The sequence below is a fragment of the Maniola jurtina genome, chromosome 19 (assembly GCF_905333055.1).
Source record: "Maniola jurtina chromosome 19, ilManJurt1.1, whole genome shotgun sequence".
NCBI classification, from domain to species: Eukaryota; Metazoa; Arthropoda; class Insecta; order Lepidoptera; family Nymphalidae; genus Maniola; species Maniola jurtina.
This window is the reverse complement of record NC_060047.1, coordinates 6,148,579-6,170,809: the sequence shown is the minus strand read 5'-3', so window position 1 is coordinate 6,170,809 and position 22,231 is coordinate 6,148,579. Positions and strand designations below refer to the sequence as shown.

General features: G+C 36.0%; 1 protein-coding gene across 9 annotated transcripts in view; it reads left to right on the top strand.

The window, feature by feature from the left end:
• Positions 1-22,231, top strand: part of LOC123875122 (phosphofurin acidic cluster sorting protein 1) — a 126,231-nt gene that overhangs the window by 82,867 nt on the left and 21,133 nt on the right. For all 9 annotated transcript variants that reach the window (XM_045920790.1, XM_045920789.1, XM_045920788.1 and 6 more), the window contains exons 2-5: positions 2,918-3,145; positions 17,791-17,884; positions 20,212-20,371; positions 21,618-21,757. In XM_045920790.1, the coding sequence (XP_045776746.1) occupies positions 2,918-3,145; positions 17,791-17,884; positions 20,212-20,371; positions 21,618-21,757 (622 nt within the window). The remainder of the gene's footprint in view (positions 1-2,917; positions 3,146-17,790; positions 17,885-20,211; positions 20,372-21,617; positions 21,758-22,231) is intronic.

Below are 22,231 nucleotides of genomic sequence, written 5' to 3'. Positions count from 1 at the left end.
CAACGCCGGATAGTGTCTATAAATTAATAAATAGGTTTCGTATTGATAAAGCCCCAGGATTTGATTGTGTTAGAATGAGAGACATCAAGGGCATTGCTAATATAATTTCAGAACCTTTAGCTAAGTTTATAAATGCCTGTATTAAAACTGAGTCGTATCCTGATGAACTTAAAGTAGGTTGTGTAAGACCAGTACACAAGAAAGGTAAATATGATGACATAAATAATTATAGGCCAATCACTTTAACATCTTCCATAGATAAAATAGTAGAAAAATATATCTGTAATCAAATACATGTGTTCTATCAAAAAAATGATATTTTAAGCTCTAGCCAATTTGGTTTTAGGCCCGGTAAGAATACGACAATGTTATTGTCAGACTTTACAGATCAAATTAATTCATGGATGAACCAAAAACTACATGTTCTGGCTTTATTTATTGATTTTTCTCGTGCATTTGACACATTAGATCACAACAAGCTTATTACAAGATTAGAAAACTCAGGTATACGGGGATCTCTTTTAAATTGGTGTAAAAACTATCTGAGTAATAGAAGCTACCGCGTTAGGATCTGTGACAGCTATAGCGCACCAATCACAGTAACTGAGGGCACAGCTCAAGGTTCCGTGCTTGGACCATTGCATTTTATAGCTTATGTGAATGATATGAATAAGATATTTAGCCACTGTACTACGTACCAATATGCTGATGATACATGCATGCTTGTAGCAGCTAAAGATGTCAATGATGCCTTGCTTATGCTACAGGAAGACTTTGATAATTTAAATAAATGGTGTCATGACAGTGGTTTAATATTAAACTCTCAAAAGACAAAATTAGTCCACATACATTCACCAAATTTAAAAGCTAACAGCATGTTAAAACATAAACTTATTGCGCATAATCATAACTGTTTGCACCAACCACATAGCAACTGTAATTGTCCCACTATTGAAATAGTTAACTCGCATAAATACTTAGGATTAATAATTGACCATAAGTTCAACTGGCATGAGCACATAAAGCATGTATGTGATAAGCTCAGAGCATTCTTGGCAAACTTATTTATAATTAGAAAGAGGTTAAATTTTAAAGTCAAATTGATGCTGTACAATGCTCTTGCCGACTCCATAATTGCTTATGGGTTGAGTAGCTATGGTCGAACCGACAAGTCGCACTTACAACATGTTTATCAGTTGCAACTAAGGATTTTAAAAACCATTGTTCCTCTTAATATTAAACTACTTGCAAAAAATAATGAAAATCTTATATTTAAGTATTGTAAAGTGATTAATATTTATGACAAAGTACAATTTACGCTTCTGAAAGAACAATTTTTTAATTTAGCCATACAAAAGGAAGTTATTAACAAAATTCAGACACGCAAAGTAACTCAAAAAAAACTAGTTACCATCTTTGCAAAAAATAAATATGGTGAGCGCACCAGCGCGTACATGATCCCTCGCCTAATAAATAGTTTAGATAATACTTTTAGGTCAGGACTTACCGAATTTAACCTTAAACACAAGTTAAAATCATACTTTCAAAACAAATATTAACAATTCCCATTTTTGAAAAATTAAAAATAACAAATTATTATCTTGTAATGTTCCCTAGTGCTTCTATAAATAATGTATATATTATTTATGGAAGTACTATACCCAAAATCGATTAATGGACGGAATGATAAGCAACATACTAAACCTTAGTGGTTTTTTTGTTGTGTTAAAAGCATTTGTAATACGTTCAATATTTGATAGTTAATAAAAAAAAAAAAAAAAAAAAAATCTTTATAAATCCCACCTGCCATCGCATTTCTTTGTTGCTCTGATGAAATTAATGTCAGAACTGTTTAATCCAGCTCCCTTTGTACGTCGTATTTATTTACCGTATATGAATACAAGATGAGATGGAATTCTTGTTACGTTCCCGTCCCGCACAGAAATAGGGTTACCCATTTGTATGGATTACGTCTGACACTTCAGGATATTTGAATGCTTTGATCGTACCCACAGGTACCCGTATTTCTTATGTAATGTAGAGAATTGAATCACGATAAATATTAGTAAATTCTATTTTAGATTTGCGGTTTGCGAGTGTTTCTAAGTTCTATTCAACTCACGACAAAAGGTGTGATTGCACCGGGTCGGTGGAAAATTAATTTCGTCACAGTTCACGCTCCTTTCGTGATTCCTATAAATAAATGCGTATCTTTTTTTAATGAAGAATAGAATAGAATATATTTTTACTCAAATAAACTTTTATAAGTGCTTTTAAATAATCAAAATAATTTACACTCTCTTTGCTTATTTGCTTCTTTACTCTTTTGCTCCATTCTTTCGTACTAATTTCTTCAGTATTGGCACGTAGGTAGTAGCCCAGATACAAGCCTCTTGTTCGTAGTTATGTGAGGATAAAACTGAGCAAGTGAACAAGCGTTTCGATGCTGTTAAATGATCACAGCCGCCCATGCACCTTAACATAAGTACCACAGGAACTGCCGCCTTTAGCAAATTTGTTTATCCGTCCCCGTATTGCAGTTTTGAGAGAATCCACTGGTCGGAAGCTGGTTCCTTAATTTGCAGGTGCCAGAAAAAACCTGAAACCTGACAATACGAGAATGAGATGTCTTAGTGGAGTTAACGTAAACAATTATCCTAAAAGAAACTCTGTCTTCTTCATATCACTAATTCACTACTCATATTATTATAAATGCGAAAGTGTGTTTGAATCACGTCGCAACGGAGCAACAGATCGGCGTGATAGTTAAAGACCTAGAGAGTGACATAGGCTATGACTCCCACGAAATTTTTAAAAACCTAAATCACGCAGACGAAGTCGCGGGCATCAGCGAGTGTATACTAATAATATCTTTCTGTTCATAAGAAATTCACCATATCTTTGTTTTTTGTTCCAGGCTCTGCACCCTGCGCGTGACCAGGCTCCGAGTATGCGGCGCGTTGGGAGAGGCAGGAGGGGGTGCCGCAGGGGGCGCAGGCGCGGGCGCGGTCACCCTCGCGGCTCGGATGCACAGCAGCAAACGAACCCTGCGCTCTAATGACATCACTGTACCTCCCATGGATGTGGAGCTGGACCTGTGCTTCTCGCTGCAGTACCCGCACTTTGTCAAGCGCGATGGCAACAGGTGTGTATGATATTGAATGGTTGTTGATGATATTCACTGAGATAGCTTCTAGCAGAAAGCAGTCACTTTCGCAGCTCAGATCCACAGCAGCAAGCAAACCCTGCGCTCCAACGTTGCACCATGCTCTCTCATGCATGTAGAGCTGGACCTCTGCTTGTCAATGCAGTACCCCCACTTCAATTCAACACTTTCGCAAAACGTGCGATGGCAATAGGTGAGAAATACAGTATTGCGCGTCTCGAAAGTTGGAAAACTGAGCGAGGTTAGGCCGGGAGTCGGGACTCGGTGCTCGGGAGGCTAGATGCGCTTGCGTTACCTCACGTAGCACTTCAACTATTGTGGTCAAAGCGTTATTCTATACTTTTTGCAGGGCTTTTTGTATACCTTTGAAATTACTCACCTTGAAGTTCTCAGTCGGTCAGTAGCAAATTCTAAGATAACTTTTAAAATCCAGCAATGCAGGCAGTTGCGGTTGCATTCATTTAGAAAATTAAAACTCTATCTAAGCTTTCATTTACTAAAAGTTAAGCGCTAATATAATTTTTCAGAAATTCTCTGTAGGCCTTTATTACTAAAACTTGCAACCAAAATATCATAAAATATTATAGAACTTCTTTAACTTTGAGAAATTTTTAATTTGGAGAGTAATAAATTTGAAATACCAATATATTTGTACCTAGACTTTTTCATTTCGGTTATATCTTATTCGTAGCGTCAATTCGCTTGGTTTTACGAGTAATGGATAACGTTCTGTTTCAAATGTTAACGGCGCAACGATATTTTTAAGGTCGAGGTCGGAACTAATGGAGTTTAAGACCATAAAAAATACGGATGGATGTAAACTTTTATAGCTTTTCTTTGAGTATGTTATGGCTCAGTTTTACTGACGGAAGCCTGTGTATTATTGAATTGGTCATAACTCATAACTATTATTCCAAGAATACTGGAACTTAGGTAGGTTCGCTTTTTCATAAGTCCATAAATCATAAACATGCAAAATGTATCAAGAGCATGCAATGGTGTCATTTAGTATATAATATAACACTGGGAACCATTGATATAGGAGAAATCTGGGAACTTACGGGAATTATCGTGTTTGACTTCTTAATACAATTTTGGTAGATGTCCTATGGTTTAGGGGTACAAGAGATTAAGTACTTAATTATTAGGAAACCTACATTCAAGATTGCGAGTTCTCTACTATAATTTTATTGTAATTGCTTTATAATTCAAATTCAAACGATCATAATTCATAACTTTCTTTAGGTATGAGGTACAGCGTTTAAAAAGTCAATGGCAATGAATTAATTCGAGATTCCGTGTAACTTCTAACTAATAAGCATGGCGTAGGTACGAGTATGTTATTCGTATCATAATCATATCACAATAGTGAACAAACATTATGATTCAACAAGCCCTATCTTAGCTAAGTATACAAGTATATGATAACATTTTAAACCCGTGTTAATTAAAAAAATAACAATGATTGTGTAACCTTTGTTTGCTTATAGGTGCTACTGGCTATTTTTAAGCCCTGAGCTGATTACAAAAACTAATTGATAAACAAAACTTCTTAATTATTATTTAAAGAAAAAAACGTACGTTAACTTAACCTTTATTTTCGATATTTTTTATACTTTATGGATATACATCTACGGTTTCGTTAAATACTATTTTTTCCCCGCAATTTCGTCCGCGTGATATAATTTATACCTTAATAGCACTCGGGAATCATATAGATGACAATGAATATATCAGTATATATCAGAATAAGACCATAAGTTTTTGAGATTGATTACCGCCTACATTTAAACTTATATTTTAGGAAAATTAGTTTGGTAAATAAATTTAATTTCACTGCCTAAAGTTTGGGTACGTTTAGTCCCAAGCGGTTTAGAATTCCAATATGACAGGATTTGGTAAGCGGTAAGCTTCAGGCGGGTCTGAAAATAGGAAAATAGGATTTTTCCATAATCGTAGTCGACGCCATAATGGATATTTAAGCCTTTAAGGGCCGTAAAAACTAATATACCGATATCGTTTAGCGAACAGAGAGATGGCTTATGCCAATCTAATGTTAAATGATGAGAAGTAAGTAGTAGCCATTTAGCAAATATTGGATAGACTTGCTTTTTGGAAGTCCGAGATACCTACTCAAAGAGCAAGAAGCTATTTTGGTATAATTCGCTACAAGCAGTTAAATCTGCAAGGTACATTGCACATTGTACATTGATGCACCGTTCATCTCACCGCTACTGCTCATCCAAGTAACTAATAAACATACCTAAGACCACGCAATACTGCAACTTCGGTGAATTAAACACTACAAAGATCTTCCAAAAATCGTGATTTCCGTGGCCCTGTCTGACGATTGCAACTGAAATTTAGTGCTGTATGCTCTTGTGTTTATGTAATGGTAGGTATACAGGGTATACGTGGCACGGAGCTGAGCAGAAACTTTTTCAGGATGTGCTACATACACAATATGACACTGTTTATTCCGGAGTTTTTTTTGCTTGGGGCCTTAGCTTTCATAATGTGATGGTACGTGAATCGTCTCTGTTTAATATTTGGTGATTGGCTATAATGAGGAAATTATTATAAATAAAACGGCTAAACTCAGGGACACCTTTAGCATTTGGAGTTATATGTTAATACACGTAATGCCAAGTATATGGCAGGCACAATACGTCGGGTGGACAATGTAGACGTCCCCAATCAAACTACCAGACTTTCGCGGTTTAAAAGAAGAACTTTATCTTATAGAGCTATTAATTTGACTCATTCAACTCTCTCAAGAGAAAAAACCTGAGGAGGAAAGAAAAAGTTTAATTTATACGTTCTGGCCTGAATGAAAGGTCGGTTGATACATGTATATGCCGATTTGGCCATCTTCTCTGACCAGAGCTCCTTCTAGCACGGGGGATCCCTGCACCGGTATCCGGTCTTTTAGCATTGTTATGGGGCTGCAGTCAACTTCCCTATTTGCGCTGCGAAGCGTTTTCAATTGCCTAGGTACGTAAACCTAGGTTCTTTTCAATGAGCTCTGGGCTCGCCCCTTACCATGGTATATTTTGGTATATATATTCATTTGTTATATTATGTCTAAATTGGCCAATTTAGAGGTCGGGAAGTCGCTGCTTATAAGACATGGCGTGTATTGGTGTGCCGGAACTCTGCCGCCAGGAGCCACCTAATCGACCGTGTGCCTTTTTTTTTAATTAAATCCGACTTTATAAGTCATGGATATCAAATTAATAGTTCTCCCGAATTATGCTTTCGAATGTCCCTAGGTTTTACCAGAATACAGTGTCGTCGCTCGATCTCCCAAAACCTCGGCGTAACAATGACACACAAAAAAAAAAAGGTTTATACCTGCCCTTTTTTTTTGTCCGCTCGCAGCCATCGATGCTCGCTGCCTCTCGTACATTTCTTGAAATGATTATTAACCGCGATGGCACCGTGGTTAAGTCATTTCTCTATCTACTAGAAGGTCAGGGTTCGAAACTTTGGCAACTATTCCTAAATCTTTCGTAGTTGTATACATTACAATTAATTTAAAACATCACTTGTTTAGTGCAGAGAATAACATCGTGAGGAAAACTACAAGTCTGAGAGTTCTCTATGAAGTCCGCGCTCAGTAGTGAGCCGGTGAAAGCTGTCCATGTTGATGAAGACTATGTTGATACCGCGGTAGCTAGTAGTTTATTAGTACACCACCTTATTTTAGCTATTGAGTGATTTTTCTACCAAATCAATAATTGTAACGACAAGAGTCATTCCATCAGACTGCATTAGACTGCTAATTCAATTCTAATCCCTATTTAATGCTGAATAAGAGCTAGTATTATAAATAGGTGCACTGCTGAAAAAAAACCCTAACCTAATTTTTACTTAATAATAGGAAATTGTGATTGGTAAATAGGTCATATGAGAAAATCTTAATATTGGAGCTCAAGTTAGTTCGATACATGGTTTCTTTGTATCTTTGGCTTTGTTAATATTACAATACGATAGTCTAGCCTCCAAACAAATTGAATCTCCATTATTAAATGTCTAGGAAAATGTATCTAAATATAGCAAATAAAAGATGATAGTTATACCCAAGTGCATTTATTTCTGGTAAATAATTGTTTATTTACTCATACAGTTGAGTATTTAGAAAAAAAGAAGAGAAACTGAATTTATTATTTAGACTGGAAATTAAGTAACTTTATTACATTAATTAATTCCCGGCCGAATACTTGCTTCCTAAGCCATACTAATTATTGAAAGGGAAAAGCAAATATTCAGAACAAAAAACCCTTTCGGCTCTAGATATTATCATTTTTATCTAAAAATACACACATGCCCACATATTTAATAGAGATCTAAAAATACACACATGCCCACATATTTAATAGAGATATTATCTACAATTCTTATTTCTATAATAAAGTAAATTTTAAGGACACACATTACACAGTTTTATACAATCAATCTAGATATATTCAGATCCCAGCTCCGCAGTTAGTTATTTCGTCTCAATTAAACACTTTGGTTTAAGAAGTTTAATTTTATGTTCAAACGTGGAGTTAACTCATTGTGCGGTCTAGAGTATAGATACGATTTTTATAGCCTCGTATTCATAATTTAAGGATTATGTAAATCATTACAAACAAAATTTCTAGAACCCACCTCTGCTAAAACCAAGTTGTGGATCCCCGATTTACGTCATATAAAATACAAAGTGTGTAATACATTATCTGGATTCATTTCTAATTAAATCAATCAATTAATTTAATTAACTAGGGTTGTGGAGCTGATTTCAAAATAATCTAGTCAAAATAACACAAAATATAATACGTCACCCAATATCAGCTTCTGTCGGCTCAAAACACACTGATTAATTAAGATTTTACACTATCAAATTTTACTAGTTACTAATTTTAACAATACTAAAATTATTGTTTCAATTTTACAATTTTCCTTTTCTCAAAACTTTAATTTTGAAATATCGAAATTAATGTCGAAATAATCTGGAATAGAGTGATGAGTCTCGAAGGCTGAGGGCCCGAATGAATCCTTCTCGACGACTGTCCTTTTGCTAATATCGTCTCCCTTCTCTACCTTTCGACTTTCTCCCTCTTCCTGTAACAGAAAAAAACACGAGAGCATCTGATTCGTCTTTTGATTGTCTCCTGCGCACCCCTGAATTTTTATTGGTGGACAGAAGAAATGGTGTTTCAAAGTTCCGCCTTTTGACACACCTCGGTGTTCCTGAATGGTCCGATTTTGGCTTCACAATTATTTCTCATGTTCCCATGGTGTTTTTTTACTTTCGCGCAATCTGGTTGCAATATATGGCATTGTTTATTACACTTACAAAGATTTCTAAGTTAAAATTGACGACTTTATCAAATTTATGACCGACCCTAACGCAATTTTAAAAACTTAAGCTAATTTATTGTTTGTTTATGGATAGGCTCAAAGAAATTTTGTTTTAAGACGTATTTCTCAGTATTTAATTTATTTCATTTCTTTATTTTTTTTGTTCTACCATTCTTTTAACATTTAGAGTGATTTATCTCTCAAGCCGTTTGCTTTCTAAAAGCAAAACTTAAAGTAACGGCCATAAAAAAATCTATGATGAATAGGTATGACTATCTCACACTCCCCCAAAATAGATTTTTAATACACGTAGTAATCCCCCTTTTGTCCCTGCAGCTGTGCTAGTTGTTTCAAAATCTATTTTTCTCCTTATCTGTATTAGAACGTTAGTATTAAACCTCCCACGCCTATCTATTATCCCCTCGGGCATGACCATAACTACTTAACTCAGGTATCTCTTTGTTTAGTGTACCCCAAACTACCTGTTTTCTGTTCCTTTCAATACTCTGGTTTTACCTATCTTTCTAGTTATCTACATAGTACCTAAACAAATGAATGGCATTGTAGTTACCCTTAACTTTATCAGTATGAACGTCTATTAATGTATATACATTATTATATGGAACTGCCCCTATTATGTACGGTCCTTCATATAAGCGCATGAATTTTTTTTGTCAACTTTTTATCCGCATCTGACTTCGTAAAAGTCTTAAGTTTCACTAAATCTCCAATTTCGAATTGTATTAACTTATGATTTTTGTTATAATGTAATTGCCTACTTTCGGCCGCCTTATCTATGTTTTGTCGTGCCTGTTGTCGAATCTGTTCTAACGGTTCACCTTGTAAGTCTGCCCTCACCGATGAGTCAGTGTTGAAATCAGTCGATAGCAGAGTACGTTTTCCATATATAATCTCGTTTGGCGAATATCCAGTTGTAGTATGTATTACCTGATTGTAACAATCTTCTATATCCGATAATAGATCTACCCATGATCGATGTGATTTGTCGCAATACGTCCTGAATAATCTACCTAACTCTTTATTAACCCTCTCTGTCGAATTTGGCCGCGGATTTCTAACAGATGTGTGCGTTAATTCGATACCTAGTTGGCGAATACCTAACTCGAAAACTTTTGAAGTAAAGTTCGCGCCTCTGTCTGAACATAATGTCTTAATTGTGACCTGCTTATGAAACTTTTTTACACAAGTTAAAGTAGCCTTCCCACTAGCCTGGCGTAGTGGGTATAGTCTGATTAACTTACTATAAGCATCTTGCATTACGAATATGTATTTAAAACCAAATCGTCCTGCCGGTAAAGGTCCAAAAATATCGCAAAAAACTCTCTCTCCTATTTCCTTCGCTATTACAGTTTTTATCGGCCCCGTGTGCGTTTCCAAAGCATGTTTTGACTTCTGACATGCCTCGCAAGCTCTTACAACACGACCTATTATACGAGACATATTTGGGAAATAATATTGACGTTTCATCAGAGCATAAACCTTGTATCGCCCGAAATGACCTACTTCTTCATGTATGCTAACTATCAAATCCCTTAGTATGTTCTCGGGAACATATAACCTTAAGATATCCCCTTTTATGTCTCTTCTATAAAGAATCCCTTCTTTAAGCACGTAGTACTTTGATTCAGAAGTGTCTGCTGTTTGCACGCGTCTAATTATCTCACTAACAGTCTTGTCGCGACTTTGATAACTACCTATCTCTCTCCATCGCTCCCGCACTAATCGTCCTAATGATGTTTTAAATAGATTCATTTCAGGCCCCGTGACCTTGTTAGTTAATACATCAGTGGTCCCCTTTAAGTGTCGAGACAATACGTCTGCTACAATGTTTAGTTTACCTTTCACATGTTCGACTGTGTAATTAAATCGCCCTATATAATGTACCCAACGTATCATCCTAGCACTCAATAGTTTGCACGTCTGCAAGAAAATCAGACTTTTATGATCAGTCCTAATGACTAAATTCGCCCCTCTCAAATATGTTTCAAACTTTGACAAACTGAAAATGATGGCCCATAGTTCTTGTTCAGTAACTGTCCATTTGCGTTCTGTCTCTGTCAATGCTTTACTACAGAACCCTAATATTTGTTCTTCACCAGCTTCATTCAATTGATAGACATAACCCGAAACCCCCAAATTACTGCTATCGGTTTGTAAATAATAAGTTCCCTTAGGATCTGGGTGTACAAGAAGTATCGTGTCTATAAACAATTTCTTGACCCTTTCAAAACAATCGTTAATTTCCTCTGTCCATGACCATTTCGTATTTTGTTTTAATAGGTCACACAGTGGTTTAACCTCTTCGCTATATTTTGAAATAAATCTTCTGAAATAATTTATTAATCCCAGAAATCCTCGTAATTGTTTTATAGTCCGAGGTATAGGGAAGTCTAATATGGCTTTAACCCGTTCAGGATCCATACGTACCCCGTTAGTATTTACTATGTGTCCTAACAACTTTACCTCTACACATAAGAACCGACACTTCTCTAACCTTCCAGTTAAACCTGCGGTTTCTAATTTATCTAACACTCGATCTAAATGTTCTAAGTGTAACCTTATGTCCCCGGTAGTGAATATGACTATGTCGTCTAAATAGTTTACGCAAAACTCTCGTACTCCTACTAGGATATAATCCATTGCTCTCGAGAACCCTGCTACAGAAGTCTTTAAACCTTGAGGTAAAACATTATAAGTATACGTCTTCCCCATGAACGAGAACCCAGTATACTTCCTAGAATCTTTATGCAAAGGTATTTGAAAATAGGCATTATTCAAATCAATTAAACTGATATAATTTACTCCATGAAAGGATTGTAAAATCTCAGATGTGAGTGGAGGCGCGCCCGCGTCACCTACCATTTTCTTATTCAACTCTCGTGCGTCCAATAAGAGTCTTATTGACCCATCTCGCTTCTTAGTGAAAGTGAGAGGACTACAGTAAGGAGTCGCTTCCTGTCTGATCACGCCTAGTTTTTCTAACTCTTCTAATTCGGTTTTTACCTGTTCTCTATATGCCAAAGGTACCGGATAACTGTGTTTTACAAAAGGTGTTTCGTCTAACAGCTCAATAACGTGTACGTACTTGTTTGTCAAACCTAAACCTTCCGTAAATACCTTACAGTGTTTGTTTAACACAGGTAGTAATAATTCCTTTTGTTCATTACTTAAGTTCGCGTCATCTAATTTAAATCCCTTAAATTTCTCATTATCTAAATTCATGTCTAATACACTTTGTTCCACTGGCCTAGAGTTTTGATTTAATATTAAATTAATCGTGGCTGCGTTTGTCTCTCCCCCTAACCTTTCGATTTTGCAGTCCGAATTCAGCCTAACACAAGACCTAACGCCCATATGTTCAATAGTCAAAGTGTGTTCACCATTACAGTTCACTATTCCTTTTACCCGCTCTAACCAATCGTATCCTAGTATCAATGACCTAGGAAGACGTCGCATAACTAGTACAGGTGCTTCAACTAAAGTACTACCTAACTGAAACTCTATTAGCACTAACCGATTTGTGCTTTCACTTCGCGATCCAAACGCGCCTTGTATTTGAATTGCTGGAATAGCGATCTCTGGCAATGTCCCATGTTCTCTTAGAATAGAGTCGTACAATTCCCTAGTTATTCCACTAATCTGACTTCCCGTATCTATGAGTGCACTCATACTTCTTCCATACAATCTAACACATACTTCAGGTAACCTAGGTAAAGAATAATCAACACTCACATCGGTTTGTTCATCTAATTCATGATACATTGTGTACACATTCAAACCTCTCCTCATACAAGTTTCACAAGTCACGCCTAACTCATTACACTCTGTTACATTTTCAAACTGGTTTTCCAATAAGATTCCTATACTCCTAATTTCAAATTGACTACTATACTCGTTATAATCAACGCCGCCTCTTAACAACCGTTTAAGTCCCTTATCTCCGGTCCCCAAACTCTGTCCTGGCTTCCATCCACTATTAATTAAGATTCTATAGACTACACCTGTCCCTTCGTGATCTGAGGTCTTTCTGACGCCCGTGCCACACAAGACTAACTGACTTGACCTCGTTTGTGTTGGGCATTCTAGTTTTTTGATGAACCCTCCCCCACATTCTTAGACACAGTAAGATTCTCGCCCTCTTTCACGAACGTGATAGCCGGCCTAATTTGTTTAGATTCGGATACCGTAGGCCTGTTAAAGTTAACCCTAGAACCTAATCGACCACGATAGCCGCGTCCCCTCGTCGAATTTCCCCTAGCTCTCCAACTTCTTGTTGACATTGTTGCTACAATAGGTCGTCTCGATGGTGACTCATTGTATCGTCTACCTCTGTAATTATTACTAACAGTACCTCTCGTAAATTGCCTGGGTTTTTCAACAATATTTTGCTCTATGTTTCGAAGAAATTTCGCTCCGTTCATGATGTTAACTTCCTCTGTTCTAGTAAACCATAATCGTTGTATATCTATAGCATAATGTCGCATAATAGAATTGACCAAATCTCTCTCACTAAACGCAATAGTTAATGACTGCATTGATTCTGCTTGCTCAGCAAAATGTTCGGACATCGACATTCCCGAATCGCTTGAATATACCGCATTAATCAATTTATATCTTACAGATTCCTGAATTTGTTCGGTCCAATAATTTCGTCTAAAATCAATCTCGAAGTCAGCGAACGTAGTCCAGCCCTTCGAATACAAGTCCATAACCTTCCGAGCATGCCCCGAGATGCAACCTAACGCTATATCTATTTCGCGATCTAATCCATTTACCGCCCTTATATATTTCTTTAATCGTTTTAGAAAAACGATGGGGTTAGTGAATGGTTTTCCGTCGAAATTTGGTTTAGTTACTGACGGCTGTACAACATATAAATTCCGGGTCTCAGATAATGTACTTGTGCTCGCGGTTTCAAGATTTGACCCCTGCCTATCAGATTTTTCATTTTCATTAATCCCGTTCGACTCGTGTGAAGAAACGCTCGCGATTTCATTTGAACCGGTATTTGAATTTAACTGTTGTAATTTTGCTTCGAACTCGGTGATTTTTTTCAAAATCAACTCTAATGTAGCATTCCCTAAGGTCGTTGTTTGCTCGCTCGATTCTACGGTACTAACATCGCTTTGCCCCGCACCTACTTGCTTTGCTCTACGTCCCTTCCTACCTGAAGACATCTTTTTTTTTTTTTTTTTTCAATTTGACCCTATTTCTTTTACCAACTTTGGTACTATCTTAAATATTTTTAATTTTTTACTTTCCGTGTAAAATTTAGTAATATGCAAAGTTGTAATTAGCATAATAGTGCAATACTGCTATAATTTGCAACCACATGCGCGAAGTGCTTTGATTATATGAATTCCCAGACTTTAAGCAAAATTTGTTAAGTCTAAGAAATAAGCACGGGATAAATAACTCGGTCTTTGTAATATCCTCTCTGAAAACCTGTAAATTGTACATTTATAAGACACATAGCTTATTTCTGCTCCTGCTCCCCCTATACATAAATAAATGTAAATGTACAACATATATATATAAAACAACATGCAGTGTGTCCTTAAAACTTATAATTTATAAATAGTAATGTAAGTTTATAAATTTTTCTCCCTCAAATACCCAATCACAATTTCTACGTTGTGTTATTTTTATGTTAATGTAAATCTAGTCATATCGTTATTTCGAATACGTACATAGATCCCTGGTCACTCGGCATCATATTTCTGTGATGGTACGTGAATCGTCTCTGTTTAATATTTGGTGATTGGCTATAATGAGGAAATTATTATAAATAAAACGGCTAAACTCAGGGACACCTTTAGCATTTGGAGTTATATGTTAATACACGTAATGCCAAGTATATGGCAGGCACAATACGTCGGGTGGACAATGTAGACGTCCCCAATCAAACTACCAGACTTTCGCGGTTTAAAAGAAGAACTTTATCTTATAGAGCTATTAATTTGACTCATTCAACTCTCTCAAGAGAAAAAACCTGAGGAGGAAAGAAAAAGTTTAATTTATACGTTCTGGCCTGAATGAAAGGTCGGTTGATACATGTATATGCCGATTTGGCCATCTTCTCTGACCAGAGCTCCTTCTAGCACGGGGGATCCCTGCACCGGTATCCGGTCTTTTAGCATTGTTATGGGGCTGCAGTCAACTTCCCTATTTGCGCTGCGAAGCGTTTTCAATTGCCTAGGTACGTAAACCTAGGTTCTTTTCAATGAGCTCTGGGCTCGCCCCTTACCATGGTATATTTTGGTATATATATTCATTTGTTATATTATGTCTAAATTGGCCAATTTAGAGGTCGGGAAGTCGCTGCTTATAAGACATGGCGTGTATTGGTGTGCCGGAACTCTGCCGCCAGGAGCCACCTAATCGACCGTGTGCCTTTTTTTTAATTAAATCCGACTTTATAAGTCATGGATATCAAATTAATAGTTCTCCCGAATTATGCTTTCGAATGTCCCTAGGTTTTACCAGAATACAGTGTCGTCGCTCGATCTCCCAAAACCTCGGCGTAACAATGACACACAAAAAAAAAAAAGGTTTATACCTGCCCTTTTTTTTTGTCCGCTCGCAGCCATCGATGCTCGCTGCCTCTCGTACATTTCTTGAAATGATTATTAACCGCGATGGCACCGTGGTTAAGTCATTTCTCTATCTACTAGAAGGTCAGGGTTCGAAACTTTGGCAACTATTCCTAAATCTTTCGTAGTTGTATACATTACAATTAATTTAAAACATCACTTGTTTAGTGCAGAGAATAACATCGTGAGGAAAACTACAAGTCTGAGAGTTCTCTATGAAGTCCGCGCTCAGTAGTGAGCCGGTGAAAGCTGTCCATGTTGATGAAGACTATGTTGATACCGCGGTAGCTAGTAGTTTATTAGTACACCACCTTATTTTAGCTATTGAGTGATTTTTCTACCAAATCAATAATTGTAACGACAAGAGTCATTCCATCAGACTGCATTAGACTGCTAATTCAATTCTAATCCCTATTTAATGCTGAATAAGAGCTAGTATTATAAATAGGTGCACTGCTGAAAAAAAACCCTAACCTAATTTTTACTTAATAATAGGAAATTGTGATTGGTAAATAGGTCATATGAGAAAATCTTAATATTGGAGCTCAAGTTAGTTCGATACATGGTTTCTTTGTATCTTTGGCTTTGTTAATATTACAATACGATAGTCTAGCCTCCAAACAAATTGAATCTCCATTATTAAATGTCTAGGAAAATGTATCTAAATATAGCAAATAAAAGATGATAGTTATACCCAAGTGCATTTATTTCTGGTAAATAATTGTTTATTTACTCATACAGTTGAGTATTTAGAAAAAAAGAAGAGAAACTGAATTTATTATTTAGACTGGAAATTAAGTAACTTTATTACATTAATTAATTCCCGGCCGAATACTTGCTTCCTAAGCCATACTAATTATTGAAAGGGAAAAGCAAATATTCAGAACAAAAAACCCTTTCGGCTCTAGATATTATCATTTTTATCTAAAAATACACACATGCCCACATATTTAATAGAGATCTAAAAATACACACATGCCCACATATTTAATAGAGATATTATCTACAATTCTTATTTCTATAATAAAGTAAATTTTAAGGACACACATTACACAGTTTTATACAATCAATCTAGATATATTCAGATCCCAGCTCCGCAGTTAGTTATTTCGTCTCAATTAAACACTTTGGTTTAAGAAGTTTAATTTTATGTTCAAACGTGGAGTTAACTCATTGTGCGGTCTAGAGTATAGATACGATTTTTATAGCCTCGTATTCATAATTTAAGGATTATGTAAATCATTACAAACAAAATTTCTAGAACCCACCTCTGCTAAAACCAAGTTGTGGATCCCCGATTTACGTCATATAAAATACAAAGTGTGTAATACATTATCTGGATTCATTTCTAATTAAATCAATCAATTAATTTAATTAACTAGGGTTGTGGAGCTGATTTCAAAATAATCTAGTCAAAATAACACAAAATATAATACGTCACCCAATATCAGCTTCTGTCGGCTCAAAACACACTGATTAATTAAGATTTTACACTATCAAATTTTACTAGTTACTAATTTTAACAATACTAAAATTATTGTTTCAATTTTACAATTTTCCTTTTCTCAAAACTTTAATTTTGAAATATCGAAATTAATGTCGAAATAATCTGGAATAGAGTGATGAGTCTCGAAGGCTGAGGGCCCGAATGAATCCTTCTCGACGACTGTCCTTTTGCTAATATCGTCTCCCTTCTCTACCTTTCGACTTTCTCCCTCTTCCTGTAACAGAAAAAAACACGAGAGCATCTGATTCGTCTTTTGATTGTCTCCTGCGCACCCCTGAATTTTTATTGGTGGACAGAAGAAATGGTGTTTCAAAGTTCCGCCTTTTGACACACCTCGGTGTTCCTGAATGGTCCGATTTTGGCTTCACAATTATTTCTCATGTTCCCATGGTGTTTTTTTACTTTCGCGCAATCTGGTTGCAATATATGGCATTGTTTATTACACTTACAAAGATTTCTAAGTTAAAATTGACGACTTTATCAAATTTATGACCGACCCTAACGCAATTTTAAAAACTTAAGCTAATTTATTGTTTGTTTATGGATAGGCTCAAAGAAATTTTGTTTTAAGACGTATTTCTCAGTATTTAATTTATTTCATTTCTTTATTTTTTTTGTTCTACCATTCTTTTAACATTTAGAGTGATTTATCTCTCAAGCCGTTTGCTTTCTAAAAGCAAAACTTAAAGTAACGGCCATAAAAAAATCTATGATGAATAGGTATGACTATCTCAATAATCAAGTGGCGGAAGGGCCGGATAATCTACCTTTTGGTAAAACTAGTTGTGTGGCATAATTTTTAAACAAATGTTTTTTCGGTTTTCTTTCTTACTTTCGTTTAGAACGTGCTGTGTTGTCGTCAACTGATTGTATCATGAAGGATCAATTCTGCTACTCATTTATCGGTTACGGTTACGATTTTGGTCTTATTTAGGTAAAAAGAAAGTTTTTTATATAAAATAATTTATGAACAGTAACAACAATGGAAAAATTCTAACAATATAATAGCTCCACAATAAAAGGCAACATGCATGGAAATACCAAGATTATTTTATTATGCAACATCAAGATCTTTGCAATATATGGCAGGATGTTTTACGGTTCGCGTGATAAGTTAACCTTATTTTTTATTTATCAGTTTTTAATGGTTGCAGGTTGCAGATTATGTTGCAGAGACGCAAGAAATACAAAAACCGCACAATACTCGGGTACAAGACGTTAGCTGAAGGCGTCATCAGGATGGATCAGGTATTTTTTAAACAGACTTATATTTTCCAACTGTTTCACTCTAGATCATAGACCTATACGACCATAACTAGAGGTTACATTCTCTATATAATAACTAGACTAGGTAGGTTCTTCCTTGATCTTTATCATTTTGACCGTGTATAATTTAATGTGTGTATAGCTTCCTTTTAATTTATCATCATATCAATCTTTTCACACCTAATCAACTGATATGAATTCTAACATCTTTTGTTCAAGTGGAAAATGAGTCTGATAAAATACTTTTAACGTCCCACACGACTTGCAAGTACCTAAATGGATAATTCCGTGTTACTTAGCAGCTAGCTGGTGCTTGAGTCCGAGCTCTGATGCTCAAGTTCGGTAAAACTATGAACAGGCGGAGTAGCGATGACAAGCGGAGGCGAATCCGGTGTTTCTCATAAATTTTCACATAAATTCACCCAATTTGACGTGCTTTTGTAGTTTAATCGATAATTTAAAATGGTAATTACACTTAAAACTAACAAAGGATGTGTATTTTAGGTATTTTGGAAGACCCTCTATTTAATCATTTCTAGGAAATAATTTATTTTTGACATAGGCAAATACCATATTGTAGTAGTGACCGATGATGTAGAATAAGCGTAGGCGAATGAATAGCTGTATGGGAGACCGAACAGGTTTATGACTGGTAGGAATTGTTACAAAATTGATTTTTCGGTATCTATTTAGCGAATTTATAATGATGAGCGCTTGTCGTCTTTGTCGCGTTTTGCGTGTTTCAGGCTTAAGAAAGAAGCAAACGTTTTATTTCCATTTAGCTTGTTCATCGCTCGTTGCTTATCTCATTTTATATACTCTTGTATTCAGATTTTAGCTAAATGGAAAATATGAGACTATACTTAATTCAGTTTTAAAATGATGCTTACTTTCAGATAATATAATCGAACTGATTAATTATTTATTTTTAAGTATTCTAAACATTTTGATTTGTCATTTTCAAATTAAAAAATTCTCTGATGTGTAAAGTTTAATATCAACCTCACATTATTATTTTCGTTGATCAAAAAACGTGTAGAGAATTTTTATAATACCCAGTTATTACGAGCCAATTATTCGCTTGAAAACGCTCGGCTAAAGCAAGGTGATATTCATATCATATTATTCTCAATAAGCCGTCAAAATTGTTCGGCATTAATTTATATATATTTAACGAACTGAAAATTTAATTTTCTCGTGTTGGCGTAATTATTCGCATCCACACATCACAGTTCACCTACGTACCCTTAGTACGAGTTTACACACTTGACAATGTTGATAGATCTACTATTTTTCGTACATTCAGTGGTATTTATTATCCTCGGTTTTTATTTTCCATCGCTTGGAGCGTCCAATCTCAGTGTCCGTTTCCACTGAAGCGGAGCGGGGACAAACTAAGCTGAGACGTGTGCTTTCGACCCATTCATTATATTAATTATTTAAAGATGATAGTGATAGTTATTGTTAATCGTGATTGATCTATAGAACACGGTTCCGCTCCTTTCGGCTTCACTGAAAACACACGTTCCCGGCTGCAGAATGGATAATTCTGCAGCCAGGAAATATAGGGGTGAACTCGAGCTTAAAACAAAGCAGATTAGCTCCATATTACATTTTTGTTTGAAGGTTTTTAAGGTTTCGATACTCGAACTCTATCAACATTGTCGAGATGTGTAAACTCGTGTTAACCCTACAGAGTAATTACTGTATGTAGCAATGAATCACGCAATTGGAGGAACATCGTTAAGGCTGAATTTATGTTTCCTCTAATTGGAGTGAGATCGTAGTGAAATGTTTTTACGGAATCCCCACGGCATATATATTTGACAAATTAAAAACTTTGAGTTCATATTATCTAGGTCATGTTTATTTTGGGATGAGATGTTTGATTAACATAAAAGCCTGTCTATGTTTTATAAAAGCGACATGCCTTTCGCCATCGAAATATTAATTTATATTTACTGAGTTATCTCGTAATCTCAGGAACAAAAAAGCTCTCAAACATGAAATTTAGCATAGGAAAGATTTCTTTTCTTATAAAGTTGAGGTATTTAATAAATAATTAAATGATAAACTTCCCCTAAGGGGGTAAAATTGAAGGAAAATATACTTGAGGGTTTTAATTTTCTCCTATAGGCGGACATAGACCCTTCAATGGAGGGTATAATGTTATATGAATTTAGTGGCAAGTGATCTTTCGGGATTATTTTCTAAAATATATAAAAACGTGATATTAAAAAAAAAATTGACATATTCTCGTTTTTTATACCTGCCATATTGGATTTGACATATTATTACTTTTTCCGTAGGTCCTCCAGCGTTCAATGGACATGGAATTGGAGCTGACCAGTGTGGGCGGGAAAGTGGGTGCCGGCGCGGGGCAGCCTGTGGCCAGGCTCACCATCACCGGCCTCGCCTCCACGCCCGTAGACCACGACACCAAGAACAACAATACTCTGCTCATAACCGGTAACCAACTCTCCTTTGAAAAAATCTAAATGGGTACATCTACATAAAAATTCGGTCAAGTGCGAGTCGGACTTGCATGCGACGGGTTCCGTACCATCGCACAAGATAACACCTAACACCTTTATGTAGAACTCTGCAAGTTTATAACGGTCTGCGCCATCTATACGTGATTTAGTGGATTAACGTCGAACGTATACATTAACGTTGCAAGGAATAATGCTAGATCACCACGGGATAGCGAATAAAGAAGATTTAAATTTTCGCTTAATAGTTGCTTTATTTCCGTAAGTATAATTTTTCAAAAACTTTAAAGACTTCAAATTTTGATATTCGTCATCCAAAATGGAGGGCCAAACACTTAGATTAGAGCTTGGTCTCCTTAATCCATTGATAAAATCGCTGCCTTAAGCTAAGGCCAAATGTATAAATGCATAAATATACCCAACTGGACATTTCGATCCCCCTATAATCGATTAGCTCTTAAAAATAATTTATGATATAAAGATCTTTCTTTAAAGAGTGTTTTGGGTCTAAGTGATGTTGTAGACCTCTTCGCCTGCTTTTGTTTTCGTTATAGCCCTAAGTGAAGCTTTGTCAAAGATAAAAAGATTATTTCCTTACGTTTTTCTTTTTTTTTAATAAAGACAGTCAAGAGGGCTGTATCATCCAAATTTGTTTTTGAGTTTTGAATTTAAAAACTGATTACGTTGTCAGAAAATAGCCTGAAGAGTAAACTCGTGTAGAAATCAGCGAATAGCTCAGACGTAAACCAGTTTGGACTTTTCTAATAAAATGGTGTACCTATTACTTATTTCTAAACTTCATAGGTAATTAATGTGTCTTAATGTAACGAATGTCTTTTGCTTTTTGTTTAATACTCCAGCCTGTAAGGGGAGAGAAACTGATGCCTCTGTATAATTTATTTGTAACCCCCGACAGAAAAAGAGTGGTGTTATAAGTTTGAAGTGTATATCTGTATTGTGTGTTTGTGTATCTGTCTGTGGCATCGTAGCTCCTAAACTAATGAACCGATTTTAATTTAGTTTTTTTTTGTTTGAAAGGTAGCTTGATCGAGAGTGTTCTTAGCTATAATCTAAGAAAATCGGTTTAGCCGTTTGAAAGTTATCAGCTCTTTTCTAGTTTCTGTAACCTTCACTTGTCGGGTGTGTTATACATTTTTAATTTATACTTGTTTTGAATGTATTCATGGAAGCAATAAATAATCATTTAATTAATTTAATTTCAGAACGTGGTTACTCAGACGAGGAAGAAGAAGGGGAATTCAGCTCCGTTGAAGAAGCGGATGAGATGACATATGGTGCTGCGGCGAGACGGCGAGCGCATAGGCAACTTGCTTTCAATAAAGGAGACTTATCATATACCAAGGTTAGAATTTGTAATGTGTTTTCCTATGTAATAATCTATAAAGTCTGATTAAATACATCGGACGATGGCTGCAGTACGATGACACTGGGTCTGCGCAGATGACGGGCTACTTTCCTAGCCGCGGAGGACAAGAATTGGTCACTGCCCGGTTAGCATGGGCAGTAGATAAAAATTATATCCCCGTGCCTCGTTAATATAAATTATATGCCATCAGTGGATATAATCGGGGGATATAATTTTTATCTACTGCCCATGCTAGCCGGGCAGATGTCATAGAAATCAGTGGATATAATCGGGGCTATAATTTTTATCTACTGCCCATGCTAGCCGGGCTGGAACAGCATCCATAACGTACACAAAGGACTAATCGTACTTATATCGAATAATCGTAGCAAAAGATATGCTTTTGTCCTCCGTGGACAATAGTCCCTCGTCTGCTCAGGCCCTAATGCGTGACCATGGGAATTGGGAATG